Below are 21,118 nucleotides of genomic sequence, written 5' to 3'. Positions count from 1 at the left end.
ACAAAGCCKGCCACTTCAACAGAAAGTACATTTGTTTTGTGAATGAAATGTTAAGGGAGGTTTGTGCTACAGCCCTCCAAATTCTGATTTGTTTCATGCAAAAATTGAGCCAGACCTGAGATCTTGGCAATTAAATCTCCATTCCTGAAAGTTTGATTTTTTCTCTCAACTGTCTCTARTGTAGCTAAATCAAAGAGTTGTTGGGAGTACCCTGGCCTTAATCATCTGTGAAGGAACACCCCTCAGATAAAAAGCTCCTTTCTCCCCCTTGTTCCCATCAGATCAGTTCTTAACTGTCTGCCCTAAGCACTGACATAAGGCTGGCAATCACCTCTGKTTCTAGAACAATCCAAACCCCTCCTTCAAGTGGTGCATAAGCTAAAACAACACCCATAAAAGCAACACATCTTATCTGATACACAGGAAACTGGGTTTTTCTCTTTTTTTTTGGCTTCTAATGGTTTTGGGGTCTGACTTTGTTTACTTGGCCAAGCACTGGGGTCTTTGCCATCAGTCTGGGTGGGATGGAGCTTGGTTTTTGGAAAACTGACATATCGAGTTGGGCACCAATTAGATCTGTGTTGCGGTGGACATGTCTGACGGAATCTGACTGATGGTGCTTTCTTTACTCACATTTKCTCTCCTCATTTTCCTTATCACTCTTACATTATTGTATAATTTAATTTGTCCACAATCCCCTCTATTWGTGCAGAATTTTTGTTCCTTTGTTGCCATCCCCATTTTGTTTCCCCAGTTGGTGTTATTTTTTCTTCTCACAGGACAAGTTTGTCTCTGCTCTTTYATTCGTGTGTATTGCCTGTAATTGCCTTTAATTTATTTCAGATTTTTTTTTTTTCCTTTTCTGTCTGAATGACCATTTTGCTGACCTAGTGTGGCACTGAGTTCCAAAATATAAAATGAGAGGTGGGTACACTTAGAAAAAGACAAATGGAGAGTCTCAGGATGAAAATGCAAGTGTGGGGTGACCAATGGGTTCAACACCAAGGTGGTGCCCAACCTGCTGCTATTGAGGTACACTCAATTTTTGTGCTGTTCACCTAAAGRTCTGGCTTTCCTGGTGTCCTGTCTCTGCCTCAGGCCAGTCAGGGATGCCTAGAGGAGGCTGTAGAAATCAGGGAAACATTTTGCAATACTTCCCCAGTCTATTTTCCCACCTTGTGGCAGTTTCCCTTGGAGGGGCTCTTTCTCACCTTATCAGTACTGACACAGAGGTGCTTTGGTCATCCAGCTCCTAATTGTAGGAAGGGGTGAGTAAAGAGGGAGTTTCCTGTGGCCATGGCTGACTATCTGGGCAGCTCCATCCCACAGAGGACAGTTTGGGATGCATGGAAACTCTTGCAGGTCATTCCCAGAGCTCTGCCATCTCCAGTCCCCTGAGGTGTGTGACACATACTCTGGGCCTTGGGCAACCTCTCAGAAGGACCTGTTGCTCACGGAAGGTCTTCAAATTTCAGATACTCTTTACAGTAAATAAGAAGTTTCACTGAAGATGATACTACCAGGATCGGTTGTATCTTATATTAAAATTCTGCTATGTACCATTATTAGGCTAAATCTGATTTTTGGTTTTTCTGTCACATGGTTCCTCTTTGAAGTCCCACTGTAATTAGAAAGGTAAACCCAGTAATTAATTCATTCCTGTTTCTTTCCTTTTTCCTTGGTACAGTTCTGTTGTGTAAGCGTATTATAAAACAAAAAGGAAATAAAAAYTGGCTATGTGAAAAATCAAGAACATCTGATGCCTAGAAAGAATAAGAACTTGGGTATGGCAAGCTGCAGACATCTGGGGCTTTATTTAAACTGTTTTCATCTTYGTCACTGAATCATCTTTCAAAAACCAAATATATTTTAAAAARGCCTTTATTGAGTGTCTAATACTATCCAGGTGTGTATTTGATTTTTTCCTTCTTGCTGACATACTGTCTAAATGAAAAAACCTTGAATTAATTTAAGGACAATTTAGGAGATGTTACCAGTGCATTAAAGTAAGAAGAGAAAAAAGAGGGGGCAGAGGCTRCTTTTAAACAGCCATCCTTCAAGAGCTGTTCCACTGCCTCTGGAACAGATTTTTCCCGGTTTGAAGTTAGAGCAAACCYCGGGATTTACAGCTGGAGACGCCGCCAGCTGCTGGAGCCGGCAGGGGTCTGAGAGCCCAGGGGTTAATCCGAGCCTGAGATAAAACCAGGCACTCGGACCTTTTGCTCTGCGAGGCTCTGGCACTGCCAGGACGTTCATTTTGTCTGCAAAACCAAGCATGTAATTTCCCTTCTCCCGTGCTCTCCCCCTGTCTGTGTCTCCAGCCAGTCCTGTGGCTCAGCGGCAGCAGAGCCAATCTCCCTGGTGACAGCCAGGACAGCCGAGCTGACCTTCAGCAGGGTGCTGAGAGATGGGCTGCCACTGCAGGACGAGATAGCAAGCCCCCACATTGACTTATTTTCCTCTCAGTTATTAGGGTAAGGCTGGGGGAACCCCGAGATGCTTCTGTGCTTGGAAGAAAAAAAGGAAAGAAGTGCCATAAATTAAAAAAAAGAAAAAACAAACAAAAAAAAACCCAAGAAAAAAAAAAAAAAAAAAAAAAAGAAAAAAAAAAAGAAAAAAAGAAAAAAATCATTCTCGGCATCCAAATTACATCCATTTAAAGCTTCCAGCTTACCACAGTGTTCTGTCAGATTTACACAGAGATTAAAACTGATCCCTCCCCAGTGAACAGCAGCTCGTGTGAGCGGTAGCACAGATAACTTTGCTTTCTGTTTCAGCTCCAGACAGAAATCCCATCAAAGCTTTCGTTCCAATCCGTGTGCTGTGAACGATGACACGGGAGTTAAAGAAGTGAGCCTGAAATTCCTGAGGCTCTCCTAAAGATTTTTTCCAAGAATTTAAAAAAGCCTCTCAAAAACGGCGGCGGAGATCGAACGCTGTTAAGGGAGGGGAAAGGGAAAAAAAAAAAAAAAGGAAGAAAAAACTTTGGCAGGCAAACAGTGTCTTACATCAATCTAGCAGTCAGCATCTATGTAGATGTTCTTTCCTCCTTTTGTGCAACACCCCTTTCCTCCTACAGACCACCCAAGCCCTATAAATAATCCAAGGACTGTATTTTTCCTCCAGATTTCTCTTCAGACCTCAAAGGAAAAATATCAGGCAGAGGAAGGGAGAGAGGGAGAAGGGAAAGTGAGGAAGGGAGAGAGAGAGAGAGACAGAAAGAGGAAAGATGGCTAGTGAATTCAAAAAGAAAATATTCTGGAGGGCAGTGGTGGCAGAGTTCCTGGCCATGAGCCTTTTTATTTTTATCAGCATTGGCTCGGCTCTGGGCTTCAACTTCCCCGTGGTGGCCAACAAGACATCGACGAGGTCCCAGGACAACGTGAAGGTGTCGCTGGCGTTCGGGTTATCCATCGCTACGATGGCGCAGAGCGTGGGCCACATCAGCGGGGCGCACCTGAACCCCGCTGTCACCCTGGGGCTGCTGCTCAGCTGCCAGATCAGCATCTTCAAGGCGCTCATGTACATCCTCGCCCAGTGCCTGGGGGCCGTGGTGGCCACTGCCATTCTCTCGGGAGTCACCTCCTCTCTCCCAGGAAACTCCCTGGGGCTTAATGCTGTAAGTAGAAACTTTTATTCCTTCTTTTAGTTTTTTTTTTTTTTTTTGGGGGGGGGGTAAAAATGTGGCACCTGTAATTTCCTGAAGATGTTGGTGCTGGGTGACTTCAGGCAGCCACCTGTTTATTTTAGCAGAGAATTCAGCCTGACTGATGATCAGGATGTCACAGGGATGGTACTTCCTCCCCACCCTAATTTTGGGGCTTTAGGATGTCCTGGTTGAGATCACTTTTGCTTATGTTCAGTTTTGCACATCCAAGTTGCTGAAGGGTGGCTTTTGACAGAAATTTAACGCAGGTGCTGAGGGTCCCTGAGGTGACATGCTGATTAATGTCATGTACCAGTGTTGTTTTGGCTTCTGTGGGCGTGGTTCGTTTTCAGTGCTTAATTAATGGTTTGTGTATCCTGGTGGTGGCTGCAGTGAAAACCCACGGGAGCAGAGAGAGCTGTGCAGCAAGAGAAACCCCCTCCCCAAAGCTGTGAGCAGCACCTGTGGYTTTAGGCAGAGTGCTCACATCCTGCCTGACAGAACCCCAGCTGCCCTTTCTGTGCATTTCTGGGCAAAAAYGGGACAAACCTTGAATTCTCAGGTGTGAACTGGAGGAACATGTGAGGCAGCTACAGATAACTGGGGTGCTGTTTCCAGCCCTCTCCCAGCCAGATGCCCACATTGTGCTGTGTAAAAACTGCCTGGCCACAACTCCTCCTCCTCAAAATGTCATTTTGCTGTTGTTGTTGCAGCAAAATAGGAGAAAAAAAGGATAAATACACTTTTAAACTTAAAATCATCCTACTGTCCGAGGCGGAGCTACAGCTGCTTCAGGACACACAGTGCTATAAATAAAAATTCCTTCTAGTCACTTATTTCACCTGATCTCTTAAAAACAAGCGCCTCACATATTTTCTACAGCCCTTTTCTTGCACAGTATTCCTGACTGCAGTTTGTAAACGGAGTTAATTTGAAATCTTCTGYCCATTTGAAGTCACAGGGGCATTTGGGACATGAAGCTGCAAATACAACATTGCTTCTGAAATAATTTGGGCAACATAGMAATATGGTTTTGCATGCTGTGGCATTGCAGTTAATTCAGAACATGAGTCAGGTTTTCAAAACAAAATAAAATCTGATATTAAGGTAATTCCTGGGAAGCTCAGTGTCATCCTCCCTCATGTCACTCTGTGGGCTGGCTGCTCACCTCCTTCTCTCCTGGTGCCTGCAGCTATTCCATCCTGCCAGTGCTTTGGAAATTTTGATGGGTTAACTCAAAACACTTTGGGGAAGAAGAGCAAATGATTTTATTGACTCCAGAAGGCTCTGGCTGAGAGTGTGATACGTGATCTTTTCCTCTGAAACCACTGGCAGAGGGAGCAGCTCRACCACATGGGACAGGGTGTCCGCCCAAGTGGTTTCCTCGACAGGTCCAACAGCCATTAAACACGGGAGGTCTGGTTTTGGTAGCACTTAAGCTTGGGTTTTCCCTCTTGCTTCCAGAAAATCGTGATGACTGTTTCCTTCCTCTAACCAAAAGCCCTAAACCTGGCCATTTTTAAAGTGGGGGGAAGGTCTTCTTTCCCCTCAATAGCTCCCCAAAGTACAAAGGCAAAACCAGGCAGGGTAAMGTCTCCATGATATAAATTTTACAAAATGATCAGTGATTTCTGTGCAATGGAATAACAGAGAATATAGTTTCTRAAAGTTCTGGTCTCATTGTTTGTCATTGGAAAATAGTCAGAATTTTGTTTCTYTTCTCTTTCACATCCAGTTATAAATGTTCTGGCTCGAGGAGCAGTGGGGAGACCTCCCTGGGGATGGAGAGGGCAGCAGCTGTTCTCCCTTGGAAGAAAGAAATAGAGAAGGAAGGGAAGGAATGGAAAGCAAATCCATTCACTTCCCAGTGACAGGCCTGGAGTGTGTGGGAAGAGAAGGATTGAGGGGGAAGCTGGGTTTGAAACCAAGGCAGTGGGGAGCAGCAGAGGGGTTGTGCTGGTGCAGAGCAGATCTCAGCAGGGCTCATCCCAAACCCAAAAACCAGCAYTGAGGTGCCTCCTTCAGCAAGCAGAGGACAAGGAGAAGCCACAGGCTCACTTTTATGTTATGTTTTTTAACTGAGGACAAGGAGGGGAGGCTCAGGGCTGGCATCCCTGCCAGCTGCTCTGCCTTCCAGCCCTTCTTGTGCGTTACAAGGAGTGGATTCACTGCTGAGAAAAGGAACAGCAAGGAACAGAACGCTGCTTGCTTGACAAGGTTGGGAARAGGGCTTGGATGTGAGTGGCTCTGTCCTCTGTTCTGACCCTGCCATGCTCTCAGAGAGGTGTTTTTTACAGGGATAACGTGGTGGGAGCAGAGGGAGTGAGCGTCCCTCCAGTGTTCCCAGTGGATACTGGGTGGGGTTGCATGCCTGARCTTGGATTTCTCCTGCCTGGCTGCGGGTCCTGCAGAGAGGGTTCTCTCTCCAAGCTGAGAATCCATTTCCACTGAATCCTCTCCAATTCAAAGACAATGAGAGGCAAAGAGAGGSACTTCAACTTTTGGATCTGTTGAGCGGTCTCAGGAGACACCTATCCCTTCTTTGCCATGGTGAGGCTCAGGCTTGGGAGCCTCTGCTGAGTATCCAAAATTAAGTGGGACAAACCTCTGTTTTTCTCATTGCCCAAAGGGCAAAAAAGAAACACAAGCAAATGAAGCACAAACTCCAGCCATGGACAGCACAAGGCTGAGGAGAGAGAAGGGAGAGAGAAGAGAGAATGAAAATGCAGGAGGTTCCTTTAATGTGTTCAGTATTTAAGGTCAGGTTTACACCAAGACAAGCAAGCCAGTCACACTTAAAGGGTTTGATCCAAACTTTGCTTAAGTCAACAGATGTATTTTTAGTTACTTTGGCTGGTCCCGAGTAAGACATTTTGGACAACGCTCAGAGATGTATTTAGATTGCTGAAYCCTTTTAAGACACTTAACTTCCAATATATTTAATAGTGGTGCGGGTTCCAAAGCAAAAACTTTGAGAATTGGAGAAGCTGGAAGACAAGTATACAGTGTGTTTGCTCTTCTAAAAACTTAAATATTTTTCCTTAYATCATCTTATGTCTTTTTTTGGAAGTTGGATTACTACACAGTACAAATTTCCATTAGGTAAAGCTGTAAGAATAGARAATACCAGATCCAAAACGCACTCATCTGCCAGCAGAGCTGGCTATTGTCTRGTGAGGACAGATCTGGAGCTTGGATAATGGAACAAATTATTCAGCACAGGCAGTTAATGACCARCAGAGAGCTCAGCAGGAAAGAGGGGTGAGAGGAGACTTCTGTTGCTGTAAGGTAACACAATATTTGCTGTTGAACAATGTTTATCTGGAGAACTGTTATCAACTTTTTGAAAACATGCTGAGACATTTTCTTTAGCTCTGGTTATTATCTATCTATCTATCTATCTATCTATCTATCTATCTATCTATCTATCTGTCTGTCTATAGATAGATATATATAAAATAAACTGAGCTAAAGATATATATATATATATATATATATATATTTGTAAATAATTAGAATTTTGTAACAAATGCAGACACTGCTTCACAATTTTCACCATTTCATAGATTCTGTAATTATGAGAGTGCCAGGAAATGTGTCCCCTAACTCTCGGGGCTATAATTTGGAAACGATTTGAGAACTCTGCCTTCAASTTGATGATGAAAGATATTATTTTAAAGGTTATAAGCGGATCAAAACTTGTAGGCAAGAAAAACAGACCTGAAGGTAACATTGCTCGGGTAGATAAAGAGAAAAGAAAAACAACCAAGAATAACAAACAGGAGGGCTTGGGTTTAGAAAACACCCAGTGGACTGATAAATGTTGTTTGTGTAACTAAAGATCTTTCTGGAAAAGCCAGAAGAGATCTGTGGTCAGTGGGTTCGGAGGTCATTTTAAGACAGGTGAATATTCATATGGATACTATTCCTGGAACATGGAAAGTTACTTGTTGCTGGAACACCCTTTGGATTTGTGCTGTGACTGGCTGTGTCTCTGCCACTGCTGCTCCAYGGAGCTCCCCAAATCCAGATCAGCCATGGCAGAATTGGTGCAATGTCCTTTGGGGATAAACACCCGGTATCCAGTTCCAAATTTCTCAAGGACAGGGAAAAAGGAGGCCTCTGCTGTCTTTGGCTCTTCATATCCGAGCAGTACCTGCTGCTTTGAGACACCTTCCAACTCCACCAAAGTCACACCACAGAACCACAGAATCATGGAATGGTTTGGGTTGGAAGGGACCTTAAWGATCACCCAGTTCCACTCCCCTGCCATGGGCAGGGAAACCTTCACTGGACCTTCAAASCCCATTCAGCCAGGCCTTGAACAATTCCAGGGGTGGGAATGAGTCCTCTTTCCATAACTGCTCCCACTCAGCTGGATTGTGAACCAGCAGCAGCAGAGCAACTTGGAATCTCAATGCTGGAGATTGAAATTATTTTTTTTTCTTTACTGTCCACATGTCCCTAGCTCCAGCCTTACTCAGTTACTTTGGGCAGTTGAGCACTCTCTTGTCTCCAGGAGAGTGGAGCACAAGATGTGATAAGATATGTGGATGCTTATCTTCTGCAGATGTTCTTATCTCTAGGGCACCAATGCTGGTGATTCTTCCAGCAAATTTCCAGGGCATGGATACTTCTGGCGCAAATATGATGTTGTACCAGCAGTGGGAATTCCCTTTTGTGTAGCTGAGACCTGGCACACCTTTTAATGGTGTTCAYGGATCTGCACTGAAGCTTTTATCCTGATATTCCCCGTTAGGTATTTCCCATCCTTTAGAACATTGTCCCAGAGGGGATTCCCAATGGGAATGTCCACACTCCCCACATTTGATCCACACCAGTGACCCTCTGACCATGGGGAGCAGGACTTGCCTGGCTGCCCTGGATGACTCAGTGTTTGCCTTGTGATTTCCCTGTCTCCCTGTGCCCGCGCCCTACGAGCCTGCTCTCCAACCTCCAATTAAACAAAGCCGGCTCCAGTTGGAAGAACATCCAAAATAAACCCAGAGCTTGACAGTGCGAGGGGACAATTGAGTAAGTGATGCTGCTTTTCCTCTGAGTCACTGTGGAAAATTGCAGTTCCAGAGGTGCTGCTGGATGGACAAGGCATGCAGCTGAGTTCCTGACCTTTAGCGCTTGTTGAAAAATCCTTGGATGCCTTTTTTTTTTTTTCAATACAAATTATATACTGTGCCTTTCTCGAATCCAGGACAGTGAGGAGCTTCATTCTCCTTTCTCTGCTGTCCCAGTTTTTGATCCAATTTAGTCTTCTTCTGCCAGCATTGCCTCTGCTGGGACATCTGCGTGCTTGAGCACTCCAAATTTCACAAGGSACCAGAGGCTGCTGCGTTTTTCAGAATGAGCGAAATGGTTCTGGTTACATGACATTAATCTGGGATTTTTTATTTCTTGACAAAGACTGTCACAACAATAGCTCATTGTTCACTGTCAGTTTTTGCAGCAGAGGGCTTTTAAGGCTTGCCAGCATTGTGTTGAGAGGCCCCAGGCAGGGCAGGTGGGACACAGGAAAGGCACCTGCTCAGAGCTGGCCACGTTTTGGCCTCTTTGTAACGAGTTCACACGGTGAGAGCAGAAACATCTGGGCTGAGACGTAAACCTGATGGTTATCACCCATCCCCTGGAGAATTCAGGGTTATGGCTCTAATCCTTATCTCAGATCTCAGAGCTTATTATCTAATTTCCATTTCTGCGAAGATTTTCTCAGTGCTTCTCTAATAATAGAGACATATCCCGGGATTTTGGCAGGGAGCACGGAGGGATGCAGCAACAAGGCCATTTCTGGCACAAGGAGAGGYCCTTGGTGCTCATCCTCCTGCAGTCCTAGAATAGAGGAAATCAAAGTGGGTTTTGTGTTGGTGGATCCACAGATGACTGGTCTAATGCTTGGAAAATGTCCTGCAAACCTCAAACAAAAGGTTCTCTTTATTTATTTCTACTTAGAAATGACAGAAATTCCTGGAGGTGCACAGGAGGTTTTAAAATCTGTGTTTAAAATTAATTGCCATAGATCTAAAAACATTATTAATTTGGTAGATTAGTTACTATCACAGTTCAAGTTGAGTCATGCTRAGATTTTGGGAGAACCATTTTTTTCTATGTTAGATCAGCTGTCAAACTAAATAGGARTTAGGATTAAGTATGAATTATAAGTAAAATTCTTTTTGCCACCACCCTTTCTGAGTGGTGAGTAAACAGTTAAAATCATTTTCCTTTCCATGGCATTCTGTGTGTTATACCAAATGTGTTTGGGTGTTCTGTGTGTATGTGAATGCACACCCCCAAACACGCTCACACACCACAGACAGATGGACRGAAAGATTCTTCAGATGAGATAAACCCAAATTTCATGTTCTGATTTAAATTCATTGGAAAGTTTTAAAAAATATCTATCAGTGGGTGTGGATTCAAAATCAAGATCTGACATAGCAAAAARCGCAGCTTGAGAACAAATGGAAATGTCCACAGCAAGAGAATGAATATTATGGATCARTTCTGGTTAAATTGGTGCAATGGTAAGAAAGAAACCTCTCAGTCATTGTTGCAGGGCTCATGGGCTTTAGCAGAACCTTCAGGGAGCTGAGAATAACATTTCTTTAATCACAGAATCCTAAAAAAAAATGCCTCTATGTGGGGTGTATAGACATTTCTAAGAGAAGCATTTTTAAAGCAAGGATACAAAACCACATCAGAAGTACTAGAGGAAAAAAAGATAGCCCTTGAAAAACTTCCTGTTTGTCTCCAGAGGAAACAGCCTGTTTTCTTGAGGGCAGTAGTACATTTTTGCTTATTTGTCTGTTCTACAGCTTAATCAAGAAAATTCGATAACCGAGAGGTCTTTACCTGGCACCACAATTGTCTCTTGGAGCTTTYTGTGGCCTGGCTGGGAGTGTTTTGCAGCCCTGTGTATTTATTAATGTGTAACCTGATGGGAAAGTGCTGATTTTCCTGACATCCAGAGCTGATGTGGGTGTTGAACTGCTGCACTTCCATTGGAGCCGAGGAGATCTGAGGCTGAGGCACAACGACAACCTGTTAAACCAAATATACAGGGCCTGACAGGCATCCTGGAGGAAATTATAAACAGCAGGAGGGCAGAAATGTGGCCTGAGAGCTCTGCAAGGCACAGCTCATAGATTAGAAAGGAGTAAAGAAATCCTCTGTGTGCTTCCCTGGACAAGTCCTGTGCATCCCCTCTCTAGGAAGCACTGGGAGGTGTCACTAAAAACTAAACTTTTCCAGGCTCTCAGCACCAATCTGTACCAATGAAGGCCTCCAGAGAAGAACTGTGGCATGTTTCTTTACACATAGCTCCTCCTGAAAACACTGATGGTTCTATTTGGAATGGGTAAGGTCAGGTTTGGCCCCTTTTCCGTCCTTTGTTTAGACTTCTTGCTTCATGAGCAAGGTGGAGAAATGGAGGAATCGTTCTCCCAATTCCTAAAATACATTGCAAAGGCTCAGAGCTGGTTTTTAACCCCATGGAAATGCAAAGTCTTCAATGGGAATTACACAGGTGAAGTTACTCTTATCCTGGAATTWTCTGTATTTTGTGGGGATAGCAATCCAAAGTAAGTCCAATTTTACTTGTSCACAAGATGGACTGCATGGACTCCTCGTTTCGAAAAATTTGGGAATTTCACAGTTTTGCTAGAGTTTGTCTAGAAATATAAAAGGAATACCACTTTAGTGCAATTGCCAACACCGTATTGTGAGATCTGTGCAAATGCAGTTGTGATTCCAGTAACAACATAGAAAGGAAGATCCTGTTAGGCTCAAAATCCAGCTATGCCCAAAATTCTCCACTAAAATACAGCCTCCTACTGCACTGGTAATACAAATCATAAACAGCTCCATGGTATAAATGAGTGCTTCAGCTGTTACAGAAAATTAACTATTTGTTCGGGTTTGGCTGGGTAAAGAAAAAAAAAAACCAAACAAACCCTCACAATTCCTCATCCTCTGAATAGAAGTTGTTTATTTCTCAGAAGCAACATTTAACCAAATAAAAAATAAAAAAAAAAGTTCCTCCCAAGCAACTTTCCCAGAGACACATCAAACAGTAAAAGTGTAAATAAAAAAATTGTCTCTAACCAGCTGTGCTAAATGTAGAGGAACTGAATTTTACTGCCTGTCTTGGTCTGACACACAAATTTTATGTGCTCTGGTTTAATATAATAACAATTTTCTCCTTTCTCTTTATGGCACTACGACTCAAAGCCCTGGGTAGTTTCTGCTCAGCCTGCAGAGAGGGTGGGAGGAGGCAGCTCTGCCTTGTTCCTGGAGGGTGTCTGCTGTCCAAAGAACGGAAAATATGATTTCTGCTCTGGGAATTGAATGAGTCCCCTTTAGAGCTCTTAAGGCTGTATTTATAGGAAGGATAATCTAGCAGAGGACAATATGTTTTKTCCCCAGGTTCTGCTGAACGCTTCTATTGTTGATGTAGGACACGATCCAAAGCTAATTCATAAGCAGCTTCTGAGTGCTCCTGTCAGATAATTTTAAGTGAAACTCTTTAGATCTTTGCCWGTCTCTCCTCACCAAAGAGATGAGACTTTTGTACTCCCTGAGTCCCTGACACTCAAATAATGGGTATAGAAACACCCATTTTAGGGTGATACTGTTAAATAGCAAGAATAGAAGTGAATAACTAGTTTAATAGTCAGGGATAAATTAATTCAGGGATCCCTGAATAAATTTTCACTATCARTTAAGGGAAGGCTTATAGCTGTGGAGATGTGGGGGTAGACATCCTGCAGAAGAAAGGTATGTTACCAAAATTGAAGTTATCAAGTGCTTTTCATGACTGAGCTGGAGCTGAAAGAGTGAGAAAAGTCACACAAATTGACRGTCAAGGCAGTGAGTCGTGGTTTGGAGGGAAGCAGGGAGATAAACTCCTGAGATTACATTCGCTGAACATCCCGTTAAAGAACTTTGCCATCTAAACTCTTAAATGACAGTTGGTTTGGATAAAGCAGTGTGATTTATATTTCAAGAGAGAGGATGAAGAGGAGAGAATGAACCACTTAAACTACTGTGAAGAGTTTTCCTTATTAAGTAAAAGAAGGAAAGTCAAAGAAGGGAAATTTTAAGCCACAGGAAGAAAATGCAGTAACACGGCAAGAATTTACTTGAATAAAATGCTAATTTTAAGAAAAATGTCTGCCATGGACAATAATGTAGGTAGTATGGTGAGGATATACAAGGAAGTCCCAGCCATTAAAAAGGCTGTGACTTAAATTTTCTCCCTCAAAACCCCACCAGCCACCAGCACTTGCAATGGTGTTTCATAAGGAGGGGGAAAGCTGACATTCCCCTGCTGAAAAACAGACTTCTGCAATTCCAGRGGCCTCTCCTTTTTCTGGAACAATGAGAAACTAATCCCTGTGATATGAAAGGAAGCTGAGCCCTCGAAACCCCAGTCCAGGGCTGAGGGTTTGTTGGATGAGCTGGAGCTCAGCCCCACGTGACAAAACCACCTTGCATAACAAAGTGTCTTATCCATATAACGGGAAACAGGTTTGAACTCGATATACTTTCCCTCGTAATGAGAAAAATATGAAGCCACTGGAGAAGTACACAGAGGGGTTTACCTTGGGCCAGTTTAATTTCCTGTCCCTGTTCCTCTTCTGAAGGCGGGCAACTAATAAATATCCTGCCCTAAAAAAAAAAAAAAATCAAGAGGAAAGAAAACATACCATTAATTTGACCAAATTATTGATGTGGGAGTCAGCCAGCTGAACATGGCGGTTAAGGGCACTTCTGGGAAACAAATTCCATAGTTCCCATCTCCTGCCTGATGTTGTGGAGAACTGGAAGTGATGTGAGCACTGCCCACTTCCTAAGACAGAAAGCAGGTGTTCCTCTCAGTTAATTGCTCTCATGTTCATGTCTAGATAATGCTTTTTGGGGTTTAACAGTCTTCATCTGAATGTAGTTCCTGTTTCTTAAGTAACTGTGCCTTTAGTTCTTCCTTAGGCTCCAATCAGTTGCACCTCAGGAGTCTTTTGAATTATGAAATTTCTGTACATTTACTGAATTCCAGGTGATTCTTATTCCATGACTTGTTCCGATTCACAGGGGGAAAAATATTAATCAGGGACKCAGGCAGGTTGGAAAAGGTGGAATTCAGCTCACAGAAGGGGTGTCTGCATGTTCTGCTTCTCATCTGGGAGCTGTGACAGCTGAGGGACAATTACTCAGTGCAGGCTGATGCAGCCAGGATTGATTCAGCTGATCAGATAAACGTGTCCACAGGTAACTCTCAGATCTCACCAGTGATTCAGCCCATTTCTTATGTGTGTTTCTGGGGCTTCTTCTGTCAAAACACTGACTTAGAAATGAAGTTTAGTGGAAATATTCATGTGGACAAAAAAGGAAAAGAAGCCTGTGGTGTGGTAAGCTCTTTTGGAGATGAATATGGGCTTGTGTGTTTCATTTCAATCCCTTAGAACATACTTGGTTCCTTAAAGCACTGAATCCCCTCCTCAAGTCTCCCAAATCTGAAACAAGGGAAGCTCAGGGAGTTGCTATCCTGTTTCCTGCCCTCTGACATTTTTTCTGTTGCCTTAAAGAGGATTATTGGATGCAAAGAGAAGGTGTCAAATATTTTCCAGCAGATACATCAAGGGCAAATGCAGTGTGAGCCCACGTACATTGGCACCACTGGTGAGARCTATCAAAGTAGGGAAAAAGGCACTGAAGCATAGGTACAGGTCACTGGAAAGGGCTCTCTTCACCCAAAAACTGCAGCAGAGCTCGCTGGGTCGTGTTTCAAGGCATTAATCTGTTTGGGAGTCAGAGATATTGGTTTCCTTGTGCTCTGGATATTCACAGTAGAAGAATGCTAGATGTTAACATCAGCTGTGGGTTTTTACTCAGGTCTCTAATCTGTGGTACTGCTTCCTACCAGGTTTAGATTACACTTTGGACAACCCTGAAACTTCTGAGGTCTGGCATTATATAAAATACTCYACAAAAATTCAAGCTTTCCTTAAAAAACCTGCATAACCTACAGAAAATGCAGGGAAAGGACAACAAACTCATGTTGGTTGTGTCTACCTGGTTTTGTAAAGAGCTTAAACCAGCAAATTCTAAAAGAGCAAAATGTCATCTGGGCAAGACTTGCAAATCCTCTGTGAATAAGGATTATATAAATATAAATATAAATATAAATATAAATATAAATATAAATATAAATATAAATATAAATATAAATATAAATATTGATATATTAAAAATAAATGCAATTGTAAAAAATAAATGTAAATGTAAATGTAAATGTAAATAGAAATAGAAATAGATGTAAATATAAAAGTAAATGTACATCCAAATATATATATATATATATATACATATAAATACACCCATAAGTATGCAAATGTATATGTACATTTTAACTTGACTCAAGGGAAATGTCCCTTCCTACTCCCTTTCTGAAGCTTCCCTGTGGTGTGGTTTGGATGGTGAACACCGCTGCTGTTCCTTGAGTTCCCCTGATGKCCCAGGCTGCTGATGCAGGGATAATTTAGCTCTGACAAGAATAAATTCTCTGCCATCCGACACTCACACACTGCAGATCCACAGGCCCCAGCAAAGCAGCACATCCAAGGTTTGCCTGGGTTTGTCCCATTTTGGAACCCAGCCCAGAGTCCTTGCTCTCACAGTGGAATCTTAACRTTCCTGGCAGGCTGCATGAAATTACACATCTAGAGGAAAGCAAAAGGTTTCCTATGATATTTCCAGGTTTTCTCTGATTCCACACAGCCCAYCAATAAGTGTTGATTAGAAGCAGAATGACCTCAAGTCACGTCAGCTGTAGGATGTGTTTTTCCTGGCGACAAAGGAAGAATATTATTTCCGCCCCTTGAAGATAAGGATTATCAGAGGTTTTTAAAGAATGATTTTGCTCTTATTGTCTTTTGTCTTTCAGAGAAGGCCTTCAAGTGAAGGGAAAGCCTAATGGTTGGCCAGTGTTTAATCTTTTAAAATGTCAAGGTTTTGTCAAATGCCAACCTTGATGCGTCAGCCCTCATCTCTGGGTTCTCTGGGGTTGCATTATGACAGAAAAGAATTTGGTTCCTTATCTGCTTTTGGGCATGTGCACATCAGTCACTCATTTCCTAAGACACCTGGCTTTTAAGTTCGGCCATTTGGCCTTCCAAATGTGAGATAAAATTTTCCAGAACGTATGTAGTCCGGATTCTTAAATTGTTTTTGATATCAAGGAGGTGCCTTGGAAACCTAATTTACTGAGAGGCAAAAATCCCAATATCTCTACAGTGAAAAAAAAAGTGTTTATTTTTAAAACTTACAAAACTAATAGAATATTAATTTAGAGGTATCAGGTATTCAGCATTAATTTCTGGATCATGAAATTTTCAGTGTGTCTTGCATGGATGCATTTATATCAGACTCACACTTCTCTCATTTAAGTCCTAATGATGATGAAGATTTCATTAATAGATTTCAGTTTCTACTCCATGTATGCTGAAGGAACCAAAATACTCATCCCTTCAACCAGAATTCCCTTTATTTGGCTAAACCCCTGGCTACTCAGGGGAGATCACTACTGCATATTAAAGAACAAGATATAAAAATACATCAATCAGATTTATGCCAACTGAAAACTCAGATGAATTTTTTCAGTCCTTGGGAATTTGCTATCATGCTACTTTGTTAGGGAGAAGAAACAAGAAATGTGAATGGCACAGGTGAAAGTGAAAGAGTCCAGTCAACCATCTTTAAGTTTTAAGGTTATTCAAATATTAGCTTTGGGGAAATTAGGGCATAAACCACAAAATCAGATTAATAGCAGGATTTCCCGTGGTTTCATTGTTCTGGGCAGATCGCAATAACATGWAATTATGTTTTTTTGCCATGTATGACCCAACGATTTTTAATGCAGCAGCTCTGACAGATGTGATAACCTAATGACAGCACAAATTAATAGAAGTTTTGCAGAGTTTGCTTCCTACTCTGAGTCACWCACAGTCTCAATTTTCTGGCCTGTGGCCAAGCTAATGTTTCATCCCATCCATGAAATGAGTTATTTCTGCTCAACATCAAGTTACTCAGCTCAGTAACAGACTTGCCTTRACTTAATGAAGACACCACTGCATGCAGCAATTAAAAGCAGAACCCAAAACTTGTTAAAACATCAAATGGTTTCTTGCTGGGGACAAGTTTTTAGCAGTGCTCCTGAAATATGACAGATTTCTACTCTGTAATGTCCATTTGTGTGAATCACCATGGTTTCAATATGTTCTACAGCATTTACATTTCTAAGAAGCTCTRCTGATTTCGTGACTAATAATACCACTGGAAGATTTATGTGTGGTGGTTTGAGTTTTTCTGGGTRATCTAATTTACTTCAGAAGGAAATCGAAGCAATCCCATCAGCCCCTTGGGATTTTAAAATTGCATCTTTTATTTGTGTACCCCAAAGTAGCTGAATGAGTTTCAGTTTGGGTCTAAGGCACCAAAAAATAGTTCACCTGTGAACTACTCTTTGTGATCAAATGAGATCTATGAAAAAAAAAAAAAAGACAGAGCTTTCAAATGATCACCTACATTTCATCAGGTGAATGGATCTCATCTCCATTGGCTAGCATATTATCTATTATCTATGCAAATTAGAGATACATAGCTGAATATTGATATTTATAGATATTTTAGGCACTTTTTGTCTTCCATSGCACCTACCAATTCCACATGAACTCCATGAATATCTCTGGGTATTTCATGTGGCATTAGAGGTATATTTTCATGCATTTAATTCACAGTACAGGTGGAATATTAATATCTTAATATTAATGTAGTAATCCCTGAAGCAATAAGTGACTGTCCTAAAGCACCACAGCACACTTCTGGACAAGTAAGCTCTGCTGAAGGCGAATCTCTGGCTCATTTATTTCTTACTTGTGGATCAGTCACACTCTCGTTGTGTCCAGTGGCTGAGWGCTCACTGAAGGAGCAACCACTCAACCATGCTGAATCACCAAAAAAAAGGCTGCCTTTGCCTAGATTTGAGCAGAGCAGGGAGCATTTCAAAACTTATTTCTGTACATTTTTTTAATTTTTCTTCCCTTTCCCTGCTCTTTAAAGCAAAAGGAACCCCAGGAGACAAACAGATGTGCAGGTCTGCATTTTCCTTTTGAGAAAATAAACCCTGTAGAACTTCGTTGTGCTGGTTGAAGTCATGCAGGAAGGTGAGGTGACATTTCCCTTCTTGTCTCCATGCAGCTTTCGGAGGGAATCAACGCAGGCCAAGGGCTGGGCATTGAAATCATCGCCACCTTCCAGCTGGTGCTGTGTGTCCTGGCCACCACAGACCGCAGAAGGAACGACGTCTCGGGCTCAGCTCCTCTGGCCATCGGGCTCTCCGTTGCCTTGGGACATCTCCTCGCTGTGAGTTTGAGTCCTGGGGGTTTATATCTGCCACGTCCCACCTGGGAACAGGCAGGGAGGTGACGGGATGGCGATGGTTTCATCAGTGCCTCACTGCTGGTTCTCTTTGTGTCTCCCAGATCGATTACACTGGCTGCGGAATCAACCCGGCCAGATCTTTCGGCTCGGCGCTGATCGCCAACAACTTTGAAAATCACTGGGTAAGTGGAGTAAATTTATTTAGCACACAAGAGGCTCGGAAAACATAAAACCTACAAGGTCAGAAATATTTGAACACAAATCATGAGCATCAAATCAGTGAGCTGGCATTTCACTTTTATTTAACAAAAAATAATCCTCCTTCAATCTTGATCTGCCTCAGGCAATCAGAAAATCCTTATTCAGGCTCTGTGTTCCAAGTAATCGAGTAGATTTTCTTTGGTTATTCCCATTTTATTTTTTTTTATTTCACACATTTTAAATGTTTAAGCCTTGTTACACAGAATCCTCCACCGTGTGCTTATTGTTTAAACTGAGTTTGTAAAGCGCTACTGAGTAATCTGGCAAAACCTAATTTAGAAAGTTTCTCAAGCAGGYTTATAAACTAGAATATATCATCCTATATGTAAGAGCTAATAAAATGTTCAACATCTTGAAGCTGAGTTTCTGCTTATGTGTTTTCAAGAATAARTGCTCTGGAAATGCTGTAAATTTTAGATTATTCCCTGTGTTTAAATGTGGTTAAAATGAGGAACTTCACAAAAATTTCCTTATTTCACCAACGCTTGTTAAAGAAGGCTGATATAAAAGTTGTAAGTGAGCATGTGTTCTTGAATATATAAAATAGGGCTTGTTCCAACTCTCCTACTCATGATTTTGGCAGTCCATTGCATAGACATTGGTGGAAATTTAGTGGTAATACAAAGAATTGTGAAAATTTTGGATATGGATTCGATTTTAATTTAAAGAGTAAAACATAGATGGAAGACTTTGGCAAAATTTTGACAGTATCTCCTGCCTGAACATTATTATGAGGACACTAAGGGGAAGTAACTGAGTGAATAGCTGGTATTTTCAGAACCTAATAGGAATATTATCATCTTTTACACAGACAGAAGAAGATGATAAAGGTAATAATTTGTGTTAAACTACTGATGCTGCTGAATGAAACAAAAAGTTTTCTGATTCACTAAAGCTTTGGCCCTGAAAAGCCTGTTCTTTGTAATAAAATCAACCTGTTGCTAAAATCCTTTTATTACYTCTCCTTCTAAACTTTAATTTCCTAAAGTGTTGAGGCCAGTTCAATTACAGTAATATTATCAGCTAAGCAGCACCTAGTAGCAAATTAAGCCCCTAAKTAGGTCCTTGTTAAATATTACTTTCAAATTCACCTATCACTAGAATTTAATCGCAGCATGGAATCTAATGCCCTATTGTTTTGAGGAATTGTGSTCCTCTGACAACTTCATCTGGAGTAGCAGAGATGTTTTAGCAGGAGAGAACTGATTTTAAAAATCAGGACTTGACAACACAGTCAAAGTTATTCACCATTGGGTCTATCACCAATTGATGGTGAGAAGCTCCTGTTTTTTYTGCCACATGTTTCAGAAAACATTCAGGTCATAGATTTAATGTTCTCACTGTGAATTTTGTGGTGAGAATCCTCAGAGGAGCTTCAAATGCAGAAATGCCCTATGCCATAACTTGGATCTATGTTTCAGATCTTCTGGGTTGGCCCAATCATTGGAGGAGCAAGCGCTGCCCTGATTTACGACTTCATCCTGGCACCCAGAACCAGTGACCTCACCGACCGCATGAAGGTGTGGACCAGCGGCCAAGTRGAAGAGTACGACCTGGAAGGGGATGATATGAACTCCCGGGTGGAAATGAAGCCAAAATAAAGAAGGGCATGGAGAGATGAAAAATTAAAAAAAAAAAAAAAAAAAAAAAAAGCAGCACATTGGTTTCCGAAGATTTTATCAGTGTTATAGACTCTTTGTAAACCAGCAAGCAGTACTTTTTTTTTTGTAAAATTCAATACAGTTTTCCTTTCTTTTTTTTTTCCCCCCCCAATCTTAATAGCATTTTTTTATATCTGGGGCTTTTCAGTTACAGAGTCTTCAGGTCAAGAAGTCATGTCCCAAGTAAATTGTGCCGAAGTTTCTTTAGGTCAGCTTTTCATGACCTAAATAAATTGGGCTGAAGTTTAACCCCTCCCTTGCTATCACCCAATTGTGAGGTATATTCAGCRTGGGAGTTTCTCCCACCACATCGCTCAGTAATGATAAGTAATTCCAGTGACCAGTCTGTTTCATGAAAGAATAGATACTGAGGACAGAGAACCATCTGTACCAATAACGGGGSCCTTGCACCCAAAAAACCCAGCATTTATATGAAAATAAAATGAAAACAGCATTTATACGAAAATTCAAGGTTGGTATATAATGCCAGCAATTAATTGGGAAAAAAAGTTATCACAAATCAGTGTCCAAAAACATCTTTTGGAAGGAAAGGCTACTAAAAATTCATTGTAATGTAGAATTAACCATCATTTCCTAATTGATTGATCATCTTTGAGAAAGAGAACCAGAAAAGTTAAGCAGGATAAGAATTTCCAGAGTCACAGGATCTTTTCAACTTTCTAGTGTTTCATTCTCCCTGAACATGCATCCAGCTGATTGTGAGGGGAGAATATGTGTTACAAAAATATATATACAGTTGTATTAATACCTGTGCAAAATTAACTAGAAATCAAGTTGAAGAGTAGTGACAACAACAGTGACAAGAACGACGTGGTGTCAGTGTGCAAACAGGATCTGATTGTTCCTGTGGCTACTCTTTTGCTCACCTTGTGTAATTTATCTGTGTGTTTTAAAGCAAAGTGAGGGGAAAAGAAGTCCCCTTTCTCTCTGACCCCATTCCGATAGCGCTGTGACATTCAGGGACCACAAAGAGATGTACACACAGTGTATTTTCTAATGAGGGACAAAGACATACCTGTAAGTCCGTTTGGGGGGTGGTTGCTTTGGTTTTTTTTAATTTTATTTTATATATATATATATATAT

The 21,118-nt window shown here is 41.7% G+C and overlaps 1 protein-coding gene across 1 annotated transcript; it reads left to right on the top strand.

The window, feature by feature from the left end:
- The first annotated feature begins 3,014 nt into the window (after positions 1-3,014).
- Positions 3,015-20,004, top strand: AQP1 (aquaporin 1 (Colton blood group)). Its single transcript, XM_057370879.1, has 4 exons — positions 3,015-3,619; positions 17,909-18,073; positions 18,193-18,273; positions 19,774-20,004. Exons 1-4 carry the CDS (start codon positions 3,230-3,232, stop codon positions 19,951-19,953), a joined length of 816 nt encoding a protein of 271 aa, XP_057226862.1. The 5' UTR covers positions 3,015-3,229; the 3' UTR covers positions 19,954-20,004.
- Positions 20,005-21,118: the final 1,114 nt, after the last annotated feature.

This window comes from Malurus melanocephalus, unplaced genomic scaffold, assembly GCF_030028575.1.
Source record: "Malurus melanocephalus ecotype Western Australia unplaced genomic scaffold, MMel_1.1 scaffold_135, whole genome shotgun sequence".
NCBI lineage: Eukaryota > Metazoa > Chordata > Aves > Passeriformes > Maluridae > Malurus > Malurus melanocephalus.
The sequence above is the reverse complement of the archived record's forward strand: the minus strand, read 5'-3'. Positions and strand labels throughout refer to the sequence as shown.